Here is a 14,775-nt window from a genome sequence, read left to right on the forward strand (position 1 = left end):
GCAATTTGAATGATCATATCATATTGAGATATTACTCAGACTAACTAATGGCTATTAATATGAGATTTATCCATCTGCCTCATCATGTTTTGTAAACAAGAATAAGTTTAATTTTCTGTTGGTAAAGAATATTGTTTGTATAGAGGAAATAACAGATGATGAATACAACCAAAAAGCATATACATGTATGTTTTTTAATGATTGAGCTTATCCTGTATTCATATGTATTGAATATATCAGTAAATGAAAGAAAAATGAATCTTTTTACCAGTTTAATTTGTGATCTCGTAAAGTTTATGGTTTTTCATCAAAAGAATCCAAAACTACAGTAGTGTATTTGTGGTTCCATTTGTGTGGGTGATTGAATGAATGGAATCTTGAACTCTAATGTGCGGTGCATTCCTGGGGAGTGGTTCACAAAGACTAAGATCAACAGGCCATTCATACCACCGTTTGCTCTCACCGTTTTCTGGCATCGGTCTCTATACAAATCATGGTCACAAATCGACAGAATTTATATTTTTTTGATAATTCATTATTGAAAGGAAAAAGAGCAACCAGTGACATGAATGCCCTGCCAATACAACTTAAAGTCGATTTTAATCTTTGTGAAACACCCCCTGGTCTTCAACTCTGGTAGGATATCCCAGAGTTTCAGTTTTTAGTACTGTATACGCTTTAGTTTACATACCATTTATTCTTACATGAAAATGTAACAAATTCCTATATTGTGCAAGATTTTGCAGGGCAATTCGTGATAATGGGACATCTTGACAAATATTCATGCCTCTTGAATCTTGATCATACAAATTATTCAATAATTTGCTTGGGGATTATACATGGAGTGGAATATTTAAACATCAAAGAAATGGCCCACTATTTTGTATAATGTGATATGCACCGTACAAGACTTTTTATGATGACAGTAACAGAATACTGTTTGTTCTGGAATCACAAAAACAACATTGGTAGGCTAGATAATGTCAAATTATCCCTATTGATAATACGGAATTGCCCTCCAGCTCCTATAAAACACTGTTTCCTCTATGTTTAGTAATCACAACTCACAAGAGATCAAAATGACACACTTTCGAAACAGTAGCTTGATGTTCTATGAACATTAAACATTTATTCGCATTGTAATAGATATGGTTACCATAGCTAGTTACATCAAGTGCTTATGCGACCACTGTACATGATACTTTTTACATTATAATTTATGTAATATTGATACAATCAAATCATTCATTAAATTCTCATCAATTTTTCTCCATATCAAAAATACTTTTCACAAAGCCTCAATCTTGTCTTTTCAACTTCTTAAGCAAGACACTTGTGGTAAACACATCGTCATGGTGATATTTACTTCGCAGAAATGAGGCTTCATTTTCATATTCTCATACCAGACAGAAAGGGCAGAGTAAAACTCTGGGGGCAAGAGGATCATTCCTCGAAAAATAGAATTTTAAATTGTTTCCCATTGTGACATTACCATTTCATGATGAAGAAAAAAACAAGAAAAGGACATTAATGCCATCTGGCTTTTCTCAAAGAGCTCGAGACTTATTTCCTCTTATTTGGGGGTGCAAGTTTGAGAAAATTCTTTGCTATAAGTCTACAGTAATCTCAACTTAAAAGAAATAAAGAAAAGTATTTCCTAAATACACTGTTGTTAAATAAATTTTGGACCATGGCAGCTATATATATGCCCCATGGCATTTGTATGATTGACTTGATCAGAATTTCAAGCCCATATCGACCAAGTTTTACTTTCTGCCCGTAGACCAGTTATGATGTCATTCCATGAGCCAAGAGTAGCAATGTGAAAGTAACCACTGAGTGTCTGAAGAAAACACATGTACATTATATTAAGAAAATACCACCCTTTCATACACAACTATGAAGTGTATTACAAGGAAATTCATTCTGAAAACCTGGTGCAATCTTTCATGTAAACTTTCCAATCAATGCTAAAGATGACCTCAGTATCATTGAAATACTGTACTTCAAATTTTGAACATGATAATGTTTATCAAACCCTTACAATAGGGGCCAACAGTGTTTTCTATATACATGATTCATTCAAATTCCTAACATGTATAATGTCCATTTTTCATGATACAGAGATTTTGGCATTTAGTTTTTACAATGTACTGGTGATTTAGCCCACAGGTTTTCAGAACACTGAGTAAGTAGTTGAAAAAAAGTCTGGGTACTGAATATGCTAGCTTCACAAAGAAAGAAAGAAAAAATCCATGAAAATATAATGAATTACGAAAAAAAAGGAAAAATATCTTTGAAATCATGTTACCTTAACCATTACATTACTACATGTACACTAAAAAAAAAGATAAGAAAAATACTACTTTTTTTCCAATAAAATCTTACCAATCAATAAATTTGAATTGAAAATCTACCATCTATTTTATATAAGCAATATCATATAATAATACACATCGAATAAACAACTAGTCTACATGAAGAACATAAGAAAAATATGCATCGGTAGCATTTTCATACCGTACCATACCAATAAAACAATTACTAAGACACTACAATCTAACTTATATTTGTAATATTCAATAATACTTTAAAAATGCACATTAAAAAAGTTAAACTTCATAACATATTAAAAGAATCAAATATACTTAATTTGAAATAAAAAGCATGATAAAAATGAATGAAAAAAAAAGTAGCATACTTAAGACAACTATAACAAGGAGATAGCAATATGATCATACTCTACTCATCAATGCACGTTCGTGTGAGAGTATTATAAACCATTAATTCCAGAGCTAAATCAATACTTCTCTTTTTCCTCTTTCAGCACGGCATTACCGTTTATTGACAAAGACTCATACAGATGTGTGTAATATGAAAAGCATGTCCTAAATGGGTAGAATAAGAAGATACCGTCCCAGTTACTGATCTACTTTAAACCGATCTTATAAAGAGTGTTTCAAACTATGTATTGTACGAGTAACGAACAAGATACATCTAGCACAATGAAGTATTGTGTCAAAGTATCTTGACTGATTAAGCATGCAAGCAAGCAAGAAAAAATAAAGGCAACAAATAAATTACTAGACAAAAACCCTTCTGGTAATAATATCTGTAAAGCGCTTAGAGACGGTATTCCATATTAAGTGCTATATAAATTGAGATTATTCATTATCATTATCCCCAACCTCATTGATGTCAAGCCTCTCGGACAGCTACCTATTACCAGCATAAAGTAAATTTTACCAAGCAAATGAAGGCAATGTGAATACAAATTCATATTGTGTTTTACCTACTTGAGACCTTATTTTGGGCTTTGTGAGATTCACAACGTACAATAATCTGCAATAATTGATGTATATGTACCATAAATATTGTTCTTCTATCTTGGATGGTTGTCCTAAATATTCCATGAGGGAATTACCCGATACACTGGTGGTGAGTTGAGTTTTGCGATAAACATGTAGTTGAAGGGGGTAGGTTATTCCAGTCCATTATTACTCTTGGCAGGGGTAGGTGGTGTTATTTATGTAGAAATCTGTATTCTGTTCTGCCCATTTTCTGTTTATTTTCAATACTAAACAATTTTATTATCAAAATAATCATGATACACAAATAATAATGCATCCTGGTACTTCCGACTTGAGTCAATTGACTGATAACATTCAAATCTCAGGCCAGTGAAAGACTGAAGATTGTGTGTGAACTGTGCAACCTGCAACCTAGAATAGACCCCAACAAACAGTGAACATTACATGTCTTGTTTATCAAGAGATAATTTGCACCATTTAATGACATAACAAAAGCTGCAGCAGAAAATTGATTATTTTAAGAATACCTAATGCTTCTTTAGCACACTATTTTTCCAATAAATGCAAATTATCATTCCTTATTTTCATAGGCGACAACTAGTTGAAAATAAAATCTACCAACACGGCTAAGTAGTTCTGCATTATGAAACTATCATTCATCAGAAATAGTAAACTCACTAATTCACACTTTGGCATATATTTAAATGAAATTCTATTTAATGCTATTTTATGAGTTGATATTTCCCTAATTGAAATACACATCCAAATACCAAATTAAAAATACCTTTTGAATGCATTCACCTTATTTTTCAAGATGATGTTTTACATGGGTGATCAATGGTTTGCTCACATGGTTCACCTATGCTCATTGCAATGAATATTTTTCCATATTGCAAACAGTTAGTCTGTATCTGGAAGGAGAAAAAACTATGATAATCCTGATTGGATAATCTTCCAATTTGTTTTGATATTCTCAAGTCAAGTATAACTGTAGTAGTACAATGACTGTGAAACGAAATCCACTCTCTCTCGTGCTTCTTCCACAAAAATTGGCGCATTATCAATTTTCACACATTTCATGATACTCTTGTGAAGCATGATATTAGAAAGCAATAGAACCAAATGGATCTATTGAGCACATAGAAGTGAGCACAACTGTCAATAAGAGTGAGACTGGTTCTGTGACAAAAGAAACACTGAATCAGTATTTATAATAGGCATGCATGCATACTGATATTGCCTTAGGCCTAGGGCCTGTGTGTTACAGTATGAGCAAGTCTTATTATCAAGAAGCGCCAAAACAACCAACACGAAAACTGACATCGGGGCCCCGTCTTACAAAGAGTTGATATTAATTGCAACTTATTTGCGATTGATATCAATCATAACTATGTACATAAGGGAAAGGAGATTGCAAACTTGCGATTGATTAGAGGACTTGCGATTGATTTGGATCAATCGCATCTCTTTGTAAGACGGGGCCCAGAAGGAGCAAAAACACTGAACATAACCCCCAAATGGCTGAGATCAAGTCAAGTTTAGTTCATTTAGGGTTAGGGGTAGGTGTGGCAGTGTGACTGAGATGCTAGTACATGATACATGTCATAAATACATCGCATCTTAACAATGCCTGACCTCCTTTACCCTACATCTAGTGTGCTACAGTCTATTGGAACATTTAGCCGTTAGTACATTATCAACTACTTGCAATATGGAGAATACAAAATAAATGCAGGGTGAAATTTCGAGAACATTGCAAAGTCATTATGTCCGTTTTTGTATTAGGTCAGTACCTCTACTAGTAAAACATCACCTATGCTAAGAGAATCTACATTATTGTATGATCAACTACGGGGAACTGTTACACAGTGCGTTAATGACCAAACACCCATACTCTAGCTGCAATACATTGAAATTTTCAAATAATTTGGTCACTTTCAACGAAAAAATGACCACCATGAACATGCGGGTCAGCAATGGTCATCCAATGAAGACCAACTACCATAAATAGACAGTTCATGGTCAGTACTCCATCACATCGGTCCATCCAAGACGACACCTGGAGATAAACAGCTCACTATGACTGACCTGTCCAGCTTTGTATTGATCACATGATCTCCCGCTCCACATCAAAGCTGTATAATGCTTCACTCTATCAGAGTCTTTTTAAAGTCACATGACATTGTCACCTGACATTCCATTGTGTTTACATCATAGCTGACTGTGTTTGCATGGCCTCTTGTTGTGGATCCGATGTCTTGGGTTGTTCCACGTTGCCGCCCATGTCGTAGATCTGTGTTTGATGTATGGCTGAGGCGTGTTTCATCAGCTCCCAAGGTGTTATGGCTTCATGCTGGCAGAATACGCACACCCAACCCTGGGGTTCTGAAATGAATTAAAGCAACACACAACACAATCATCATCTCATCATTCTGGGTCACATGAAATTGCACTGCAAGTGATATAAACATACGATCCCTGTAACATTTTGGACGCTTTCCTCTTACCGAGGTCAGGACAATATAGATACTGCCTGTTCAGAGCGAACTCTATAATAAGGTACAATAGTAAGATGTAAGTTATCAAGTCCTTCTGGCTCAAAACATGATATTTCAGAGCTCTTTCCAAGTACACATCCAAGTGCATGCCTACATAATATCTACCTCAAAATAAGGTGGCGGTAGGCCTTAAAGGGATCGTTTAACAATGTTAAATCTGAGATACACAGCCCTAAGTGTTATCAGTGTCTGTGATATGGTGTAATATTGAAGCCCTAAAAAAATGATCAAGAAATGCCTCAAAAAAGTAAAAATCTTTGAGTGACCGGTTTTACCATACTCGTTTTCCCCAATAGACTGTAGTGTTATGAAAACCGTCAGGCGAACGGTTTTCAAAATTTGTAATTCCAATCATAAATATCTTGATAATCAGACAGACGATCGGCTTGTAAAAGTCATGGGGCTCCTGACTGACCTAAAGGTTTATAATTATCATTGCATCATGAGCTAAATCCAGAATTTTGTTTCAGAATCTGAGACAAAGTTACCGGATCCCTTTAATGATAGCAATGGTAAAAGGAAATGGGGGTATCCATGGATCATAATAAAACTATTATGTGAATGCTCTAGGGAAGGTATGAATCATTAATTACAATGTCCTTTGGATAGGAACAGAGATGTAGATCCTTGGCGCAACCTCACAACAAAAAGAAATCCCTTTCAGTACTTGTGTTCCAACCATAATAATCAATGTCAAACCTCACTTGTCTTTAGATTTTGGGAGATTTTGGTACATTTCTAGTTGAGCAGTGCAGCATATGAGTAGAACATCTTTATTAGCAAATACTGTCCATTCTGGATAACTTGAGGCCTGAAAGTTCTGCATTTAATACTACCAAGCAAAATCCTGAAACCCTGCAAACCCCTGTAAAAGGCCTGACTTACCATCACCACTCTTGGTAAGTCTATATCTCTTCTTCATTGATGGAATCCCTTTCGCTGGAATGGTAGGCAGAGTAGAGGGATCAACATAGGCTCTGTCAAAGACATCAAAAACAGAAAACTCTTTACTTTTGTAACCAAATTCACATCACCGGAACTCTATACAATAATCAAGTTTGCTATTAAACGTTGCTTCAACAGCTATTGAAAGATAATTGTATGATTGCACTTTGTAAATACTTCAAAGAAGAGTCAATTTTTATCTTTTTATAAGCAATTCCTTCTTTAGGGATATTCACTAATTGTAAATATTTCAAAAGTTCAAGTTCAACTTTTATTTTCCACATTCCATTAAAAACATATCATTCAAACATAAGTAATGTGAGCAATAGCATATGTATAATAACAATACATTACAGTAGAACGAAAATGTAGAAGGGAACTGCATCTAGGCCAAAAGTGAAGAATGAATACTTACACATAACCACAGTCATGGTTAACTTTTTTGAAGCCTTTTGGTCTGTTGAAATCAGGATCACTCGCCAAGTACAGATCTAAAGAAAAGACGGGAGTCAAATTTGAAATTCAAATAAGCGGTGGTAATGGAGTAATGAATTATCATAACACTGTCCTACACAACTTGCATAGAATCCATGATACAGTGCTAAACTGTAGTCAGTGTACTCACTGGCAACTGGTCTGTAGATTATGACGTAATTATAAGAAGGTAAGCTGAGCACAGGTAAATTATAACACAATATAGTACTTCTAATGCACATACTGTAAGCTCTAAAATAGCTGAGGCAGAGAAAACAACAAAATTAAGGTGTGTGATGTCACAGCAGCTGACAATTTTGGGCGTAAATATATAACTTGCCAGTCATCTTACTAAGCAATTTTACTTAGTAAAAATATATGCCAAGTAAAATGTTAGTTCAATCCAAACAGAACTTTTGATTGAGTGTTATCTACAAAGAATGAGACATTATGTAAATGATAAGTCTCTTAGGATTTTCATTTCATTTCTGTTTTCAACAAGTCTTCCACTAAACAATGGTCCTCTACATCACTGTACAGATACACTCACCTAGTGGTTGGTTCTTGATTAGTTTTCCCTGCTCCCCTCTCATGGCATTCTTTGCCTGTTCACTGGTCTCAAACTGTACAAAGCCGAATCCACTGTGGATCGATATGGCCCTGATACGTCCATACTTCATGAACGTCTCCATCAACAGCTCCATGATGTTCTTCCTGTCCTCTTTCCTCGTGTACGTGTTCAGGTTCCCCACAAAGACGCGTGCTGCCTTGGCCGCGGGCGACATGTCATTGGTGTAGTTGCTCACGGCCGGGTACTTGCTCAAGAAGCTGTTCATGGCCGCGGCCCCGCCCATCCCCTGGTGACCGCCCATACCTTGCATGTTACCCATGCCCATGCCCATGCCTTGCATACCCATGCCCATACCTATCCCCATACCCATGTTCATCCCCATGCCATGGGAACCACCGTGGTGGTGGGGCTGGTGACTGTGGGGGCCGTGATGACCGTAGCCGGAGCCATAGTTGCGATGCATCGTGGGGGAGAGAGGTTGGTCTCGTGAACTGCAGACAGAAACAAAAATTACACCCTTAGTAAAGATATGAACTCTCATGTCAGAAGTTGTTTCAGACTTCAAAGCAATATTGACAACATTCCATTCTACTAATTCTTAACTTATGAATATGGCAACGATTTGGCAATTTAGTTTTATTTGTTCTCATAGATTAGAAGACATTTCTAGAGACAGCACAGTGTACTATGTGTGTGTGTATTTTATATCATCTACAAATCAATATGTCTCGCTTCAACTACGTCTGATTCTACTTTATCTTTTATTCAAAGTGGGATGAAGAGATTATGATTACACTCTGAATTAAAATTGAATGGAGTTGGATGGTAGTTAGGTTCATTCCAAATGGAAGCTGGACGGAGGTAGGCTAATATTCTAAATTTCCATGATAAAACAAAGGAAGAATGAAGATTGTTGTATTCTATGTGAACTATTATGCCAGTGGACTTTATTGCAATATCACAACAGAGTACCCCTTTTTTAAACATCATGATAGAAGAGATCTTAAAAGATGATTTAAACAAGAAGAAAAAAAAAAAGTGGAAAAAAGAAAAAAAGACCCAGACCAGTGCATTTCGGAGGCAATAGCATTTCTAATATACATGTGTTTTAAGCCTTGAAAATAAAGTTGTGACACAAATGTCAGTAAACTTTACCATAAATACACAGATCATCTATCTTTTAAAAAAAAATATCACACTGAAATAACTGCTTGAAAAATACACACTACATAAATACAATAAATGGTGAAGAATAAAGTACTCACCAATAACGGCTAAAAAATCAGCGGTCTTTCAATAAATTACACCACTCTGCATAAAATAAATCAAATAAATAAAAAGAATTTATAATCCTTCCATATTCTTTTTTCAGAGGCTTGATGAAGAAAAAAAAAGGTTGAATAAACTTATCTTTCAAAAGTAATGAAGAAGAAGCAAGAAAGGTAAAAAAAAAATAAGTGCCCATGCAATGTGTACAGGTTGTGGCCTTGTGGGCTCAACAAAAATAAGAGGCTTTCTTCAATATCTGTACAAGTTTATAAATCTCAGATAACCTCATAAAAAAAGGCTGACCCCCATTCTACTGTGAATAAATAGTATCAATGCAAAGATAAGGACAAATCTAGGATGACTCATACATAAATATATACATGAGAAAGGTCTTGGGAAACCCAACATTTTTAGCAATGTGATTTGTACATTGTTATTGAACAAAAGCAGAATAAACTGCCTATAGCCCCCCCCCCCCCCCCCCCCCCCCCCCCCCCCGATCCAACCCCTAACGTTTACAACGTTAATACTCAATTAGAGTATAAACTAAGGCAGAGGGTGTGTAAAGAGTATTCTAGACTAGCTGATGGGGCCATGAGAAAGATTAGGGCCTATATCTCCTGTATTTGTACTATTTTGTAGGTGTTACAGTGTTAAAGATGAAGACCAGTTATGGTCATGCGATTGCATTGTGAAAGAAACGTTGTGGAATCGATCAGAAAAGGTTGATCATCTAGCATATAAGTATTGGTGTGTACTGCAAGGACCTGGAATCATCAAAATGATAAGAAATTTGGCCCAGTCTTCGTAAAGTTACAAGCACTGTACTCAGAAAGATGTATATGGGACTATGCACACATGCGTGACACGCGCATTTATCTCTCACACACCAATAGATAAACTAATTTACCAAATATATCAATTAGTAGGCGGTTTCCCGGCAAAATTTGTATCATCATGTATTAGTCAAAACATATTCTTTCACATGATTGTAATAAGAGCTTCTATTTCATTTTTTGAAATTGGGGCGTTTCCAATACTGGTCTTTACCTTTAAAACTATTACTATGACCTCTCACACATATATGCAATAATGCAAGATTATCTAAATCAACGTCACAACACTCGATGTCTAGACTACTGCTGGCCTTGCTGGGACTGCCTACAAGTATAATCATGACGTTAACTAAATTAAATAATAGCTTGCTTTCTTGGTCCCATGTGAGAGTTTCAAAGGAGCAAGATTGTTAGCCAGAACCAAGATTGTCAGCCAAAACAGCCTAAAAACTTCACTTGATCATGGTGATAGAGATTTATTTGGAGGAGCTGAATTCAAAGTAGATTTTCAAACATCCTACAAAGTAGTACAATGTAAAGAGCAAATGTCTCCCCTGAATTCATCAAATATTTTGATGTTTTTATCTCGTAGAGGTTGATCATCGCAAAAATTGACACAACCCCACGACAGATGGTTTTGCGAGTCTTGTAATCGAATAGTTCAGACCCCTGCATTGTAAAACCTATGCTATTTTTTTTTTTATCTCTCGAGGTAGATCACCGCTTGCTTGGCGCTGGCTTGACAAATGTAATTTTATCAAAGAATTTGGTATAGAGCAGAACAGAGACAACAGATGTTCATGAAGACATCATCAATGGTTATATTTAAAAACGTCAGTTCAGCCAGGTCTACTTTTCTCCTCGTATTAATGCTTTTGTCGCTTATTTCATTTTAGATCAGTTCCGAAACTTTGTCAATTGTAGAATTTTACTTTGGTCTTTGCCTAAAGTTGGAACTGCAGTGCAACTTGCAGCATGCAGAGACAACATAGGCCTCCCGGTAATCATAATAATAGTTTAGTAGCTACACATCCTCATTCGGATTCCACATGCACATGATCAGATGATGCAGGCCTCATCCTCAATCAAGTCCAACATGAAAACAAAAAAATGACATTATCACAGTCAAACATTTGACCACACTAACTATTTAAGATGTTAACAATATTACTTTACAAGAGATATACATTCGTCTGATCAAAACAAGTCCAGTGCAGTGCCAGCTCACGTTTTCAAAGCAAAGCATACACACCAAAACAAACACGTCGATTATTAGTACTATCATGACAAACGTCATTTTCTCTTGTCAACTCTGATAATCCCATCCGTCATAAAAAATTCTCCCTCCCTTTCTTAGCTATTTTTATTTCAGACCACCCTTGCATTCATGATAAATTATATTCCATCGATAAATAGCTTCAACATGTTAAATCCCTTGAAACAATATTATACAAAATAAAATACCCACGTGTAACATTCCAGATGTACAGGGCGGCTGATATTTTCTGCATGGACTGTGTCGCTACGGCGCATGTACTATATGTATGGAGCGTGCATTCTAAACGAACGTGCTGCTGGTACAACGGGCCGGGCCCCGGGCGCGCCCCGGCCGGTGCGGCGACACAAGGCATACAAAAAAGAGCTAGCTTGCTGGCGAGCTCTGCGCGCACGTGGGGTCACTGGATAATAACTTCCTCAATCAACTACCGGTAGTTGGGGTTGGGGTGGGGCCGTCAACATGAAAGGCGACAAAACAGGGAACATCGGGAAACTGGAAAATAGCTTGAACATAATTTGTTTTCCATAAGTAGCACACATCCTTCTTCGAAAAATGATATTCTTTGTTTGTTATTGGGCCCTATTTGTCTTTATTTGTTTTCGTTTTCCTGTTATTTTTAAAACTCAAGCTAGCAGACGATATGAGAGAGATAAACTGCACAAGCGAATAGGAGTTTGGGCCTGCATGGGGATGGGGGTTAATACAAAATCTTCAACTATGCATTTTGCTCGATTTATACCCCACATCCCTTCAGAATATAGTTGTCAGAATCTAATATAACCTCAAATATTCTGATTGCTACTGTGTTGGAACAAATTAACTGATATATCATTATGGGAGCGAAAGTCGTTTCATATATTCCCACGAGGTCATATGTACTGTCTTCACCTTATATTATAATAGCTGTGTGCATGCAGATGGGGCATTGTTATATTTAATGATTATATCATAGAAAAGGGGTGCAAGGGAGGCTTCAACTTTACAAGCATATAGCTAGGGCCATATGTTCTGAGAGATGCTGGGGACACCCCTACGCCTAATTACTTCCATTAACTTTTTATTGTTCATGTATATCCGGGGTATATCCACTCTCCCTGGTTCATCATCAATCATCAAGTGTTAAAAAGCTGCATCTTTGTACATGACTTTTTTTTTGGGGGGGGGGGGGGGGGGGGGGGGGTTATGGTGACACATTTTTCATCTTGTGGAAAACAACACTGAGGTCATTGGTATGTCTGGTAATCATATACATATAATCATTACTGTATTACAAATGCGGACTAACTTTTGTCAAGGTCATGAAGTCTACAGTTCTATCAAAGTAAACACATTCTCTTAAAATAGTCAAAATGAACACAAAACACATGAAACTAACAAAAATATTATGCTTTTTGTTACAAGAGACAAGTTTATTGATATCATTCATCAGGTATACATACATACAATGTCAATGTAATCATGCAGTCCAATGAGACGAGATGTGATGTGACAAACACTTTGGCTCTGCACCATTAAAATAAACTATGTCATTGGGAGATTCAAACTATAAAGCAATCAACCATTAGCACTGAAAGTAGAACTTCTTATTTATTTCTTAAATAAAATACTTTTAGAGAGAGCATGATACTAAATCAGCTTTGGCAATAACGTCAAAATGACGCTTTACAAACAGCAGATAACAAATTTAAATAAAGCTGTTGTGTTGACCTTTATTACAAAGCATAAATCTACATTAAATCCTAAACCATGAAAAATGCTGTTTCAAACAAATGATACACATATTAATGACATTACATACAGAGATTATATTTAACTAAACTAAAACAACTTACCGGTACACTTCTAATAAAGTTCATACAAAGTTAACAGGTAAGGTATGAAAGGCTTGTGTAAAGTTACTAGTTGATGGTAGAAAACTATAAAAGTACTGCTTTTCATAGTATTCCACCATTATCATTCATAAGCGAGATACAACAGGGAGCAAAATAAGAATAAATTCTAGCTAGGTATCCTATAAAAAATTAAGTTTAAAATAGTAATTGTTTAGTGAGAAAGGCATAAATATTAGAATGTCAAAATTTAGAAAATAACAAAATTATGTAAAACCTTAGAAGATTTGAGCATGTTTTGGAGTTACATGTATTAATAAACATACCTTAATTAATAAATTTGAATGCATTTGTGAACTACAGGTAGTCTATTTCCAAAACAGGAAAGGGGTAAAGCTCCTTTCACAAGGGAAAGGCACAAGACCATATGTTTGTGTACCTCTACATTTTAACAAGTTATCCATTACATATATTATGACCACTGCACAGAAAGACCTTAAATTAAATGAACCAATCTCTGACACAGGTTAAACCGAACTACATTGTCTTTTGAGAGCCAGAAGGGAATTCCCCCTTCTAGCTCCAAACAAATGATATATATATATATATATATATATATATACATCATCCATCAGTGCTTTCACGATTCATCAGTATCTTTTATCCAGCAATAATCATTACCGGACACTTTAATCAAACAAAATCCGAGATTGATTTTACCCTTTTACACAGAGATCTTTTATAAGACTGAAATTCAACACTACAGGGTATATTAGCAAATAATGGCCAGAATGTGTTAACCAAAATAAAGGAAAACGTAATTTTCTTATTAAAGAAAACTTACACATCAAAATTCCTAGTAGTGAATCAATACTGGAGCTTTAGAAGGGGCCAGCCCCTTTCAATCTATCCTTTCAAAATACATAACATCCTTCTCTCCTTCCCTATTTTTCTGTTTAACAGTTCTTACATAGAACTACATTTTAACAGTACATATTTACAAGCATCTCTGTGTGCCTATACCTACCATCAACATGAAAGTTATCATCTTTTATATATGCTCTCTTTACTTTGGTCACTTATTTAATTTTCTGCAGTTTTAAATCCATCGAACAGTTAATATCATTACATTAAATATTTACAGGAAAGTCATATTTTAAATTCAATTTTAAGGTCACATACCATACAAAAAAAGCAACTTGATATACACGCATCTGGATGTTCACAATGTAGAATGTTTCATGGGCTGGGTGATCAACTGCATTCATTCAATTCCCAAGCATGGACTGTACATTTTGCAGCATTACATTTTTGAGTTATGCTTCACATTTTCTACACAAGACACCTCCATTGTTGCAAATCTATCCCATGATAAAAGTCCTCTACACACTTACATTTCTACAGTATTAAAAGTGCTATACATACAATATTTTAAGAGTAGAGAACAGATTACTATTCCATTTTATCATTCATTCAGACCTCATTCCATATATTGCAACTTGCAAATGAATACATCTAACCTACTTTAAAGAAGAAGTTAAACATGCAATATTTGTTATCCATTCATTCAATCAATCGATATCTTCTTCACTCACAAATGTTCTCTCTGGTTTTTCATTTATATATCTATAATTCATTGTCAGTGCATTATGTGTTATCTACCAAAAATTTGTCGACATGAGCGTTAAATACATGAACATCAA

General features: G+C 35.5%; 1 protein-coding gene across 2 annotated transcripts; it reads right to left on the reverse strand.

The window, feature by feature from the left end:
• Nucleotides 1-3,550: 3,550 nt before the first annotated feature.
• Nucleotides 3,551-11,639, reverse strand: LOC100888393. Of its 2 annotated transcripts, XM_030975298.1 has the most exons (6): nt 11,433-11,499; nt 9,125-9,170; nt 7,839-8,350; nt 7,230-7,305; nt 6,755-6,846; nt 3,551-5,696 (listed from the first exon to the last, which is right to left on the reverse strand). In XM_030975298.1, the coding sequence occupies exons 3-6, from the start codon at nt 8,320-8,322 to the stop codon at nt 5,518-5,520; spliced, it is 831 nt and encodes a 276-aa protein (XP_030831158.1). In that variant the 5' UTR covers nt 8,323-8,350; nt 9,125-9,170; nt 11,433-11,499; the 3' UTR covers nt 3,551-5,517. The 2 variants fall into 2 exon arrangements, with proteins under 2 accessions (XP_030831158.1, XP_030831157.1); XM_030975297.1 differs by lacking the exon at nt 9,125-9,170 and having other exon boundaries at nt 11,433-11,639.
• Nucleotides 11,640-14,775: the final 3,136 nt, after the last annotated feature.

The sequence above is a fragment of the Strongylocentrotus purpuratus genome, unplaced genomic scaffold, assembly GCF_000002235.5.
Source record: "Strongylocentrotus purpuratus isolate Spur 01 unplaced genomic scaffold, Spur_5.0 spur5_scaffold_8, whole genome shotgun sequence".
Taxonomy (NCBI): Eukaryota; Metazoa; Echinodermata; class Echinoidea; order Camarodonta; family Strongylocentrotidae; genus Strongylocentrotus; species Strongylocentrotus purpuratus.

What these genes read in the sequence shown, in the direction of transcription:
- LOC100888393 (XM_030975297.1), bottom strand. Translation starts at nt 11,497, where the DNA reads ATGCGCCGTAGCGACACAGTCCATGCAGAAAATATCAGCCGCCCTGTA. An exon ending in AATCAAGAACCAACCACTAG is followed by an intron (nt 7,306 to 7,838) that starts GTGAGTGTATCT and finishes TCTTTTCTTTAG; the next exon opens with ATCTGTACTTGGCGAGTGAT. An exon ending in AACCATGACTGTGGTTATGT is followed by an intron (nt 6,847 to 7,229) that starts GTAAGTATTCAT and finishes TGTCTTTGACAG; the next exon opens with AGCCTATGTTGATCCCTCTA.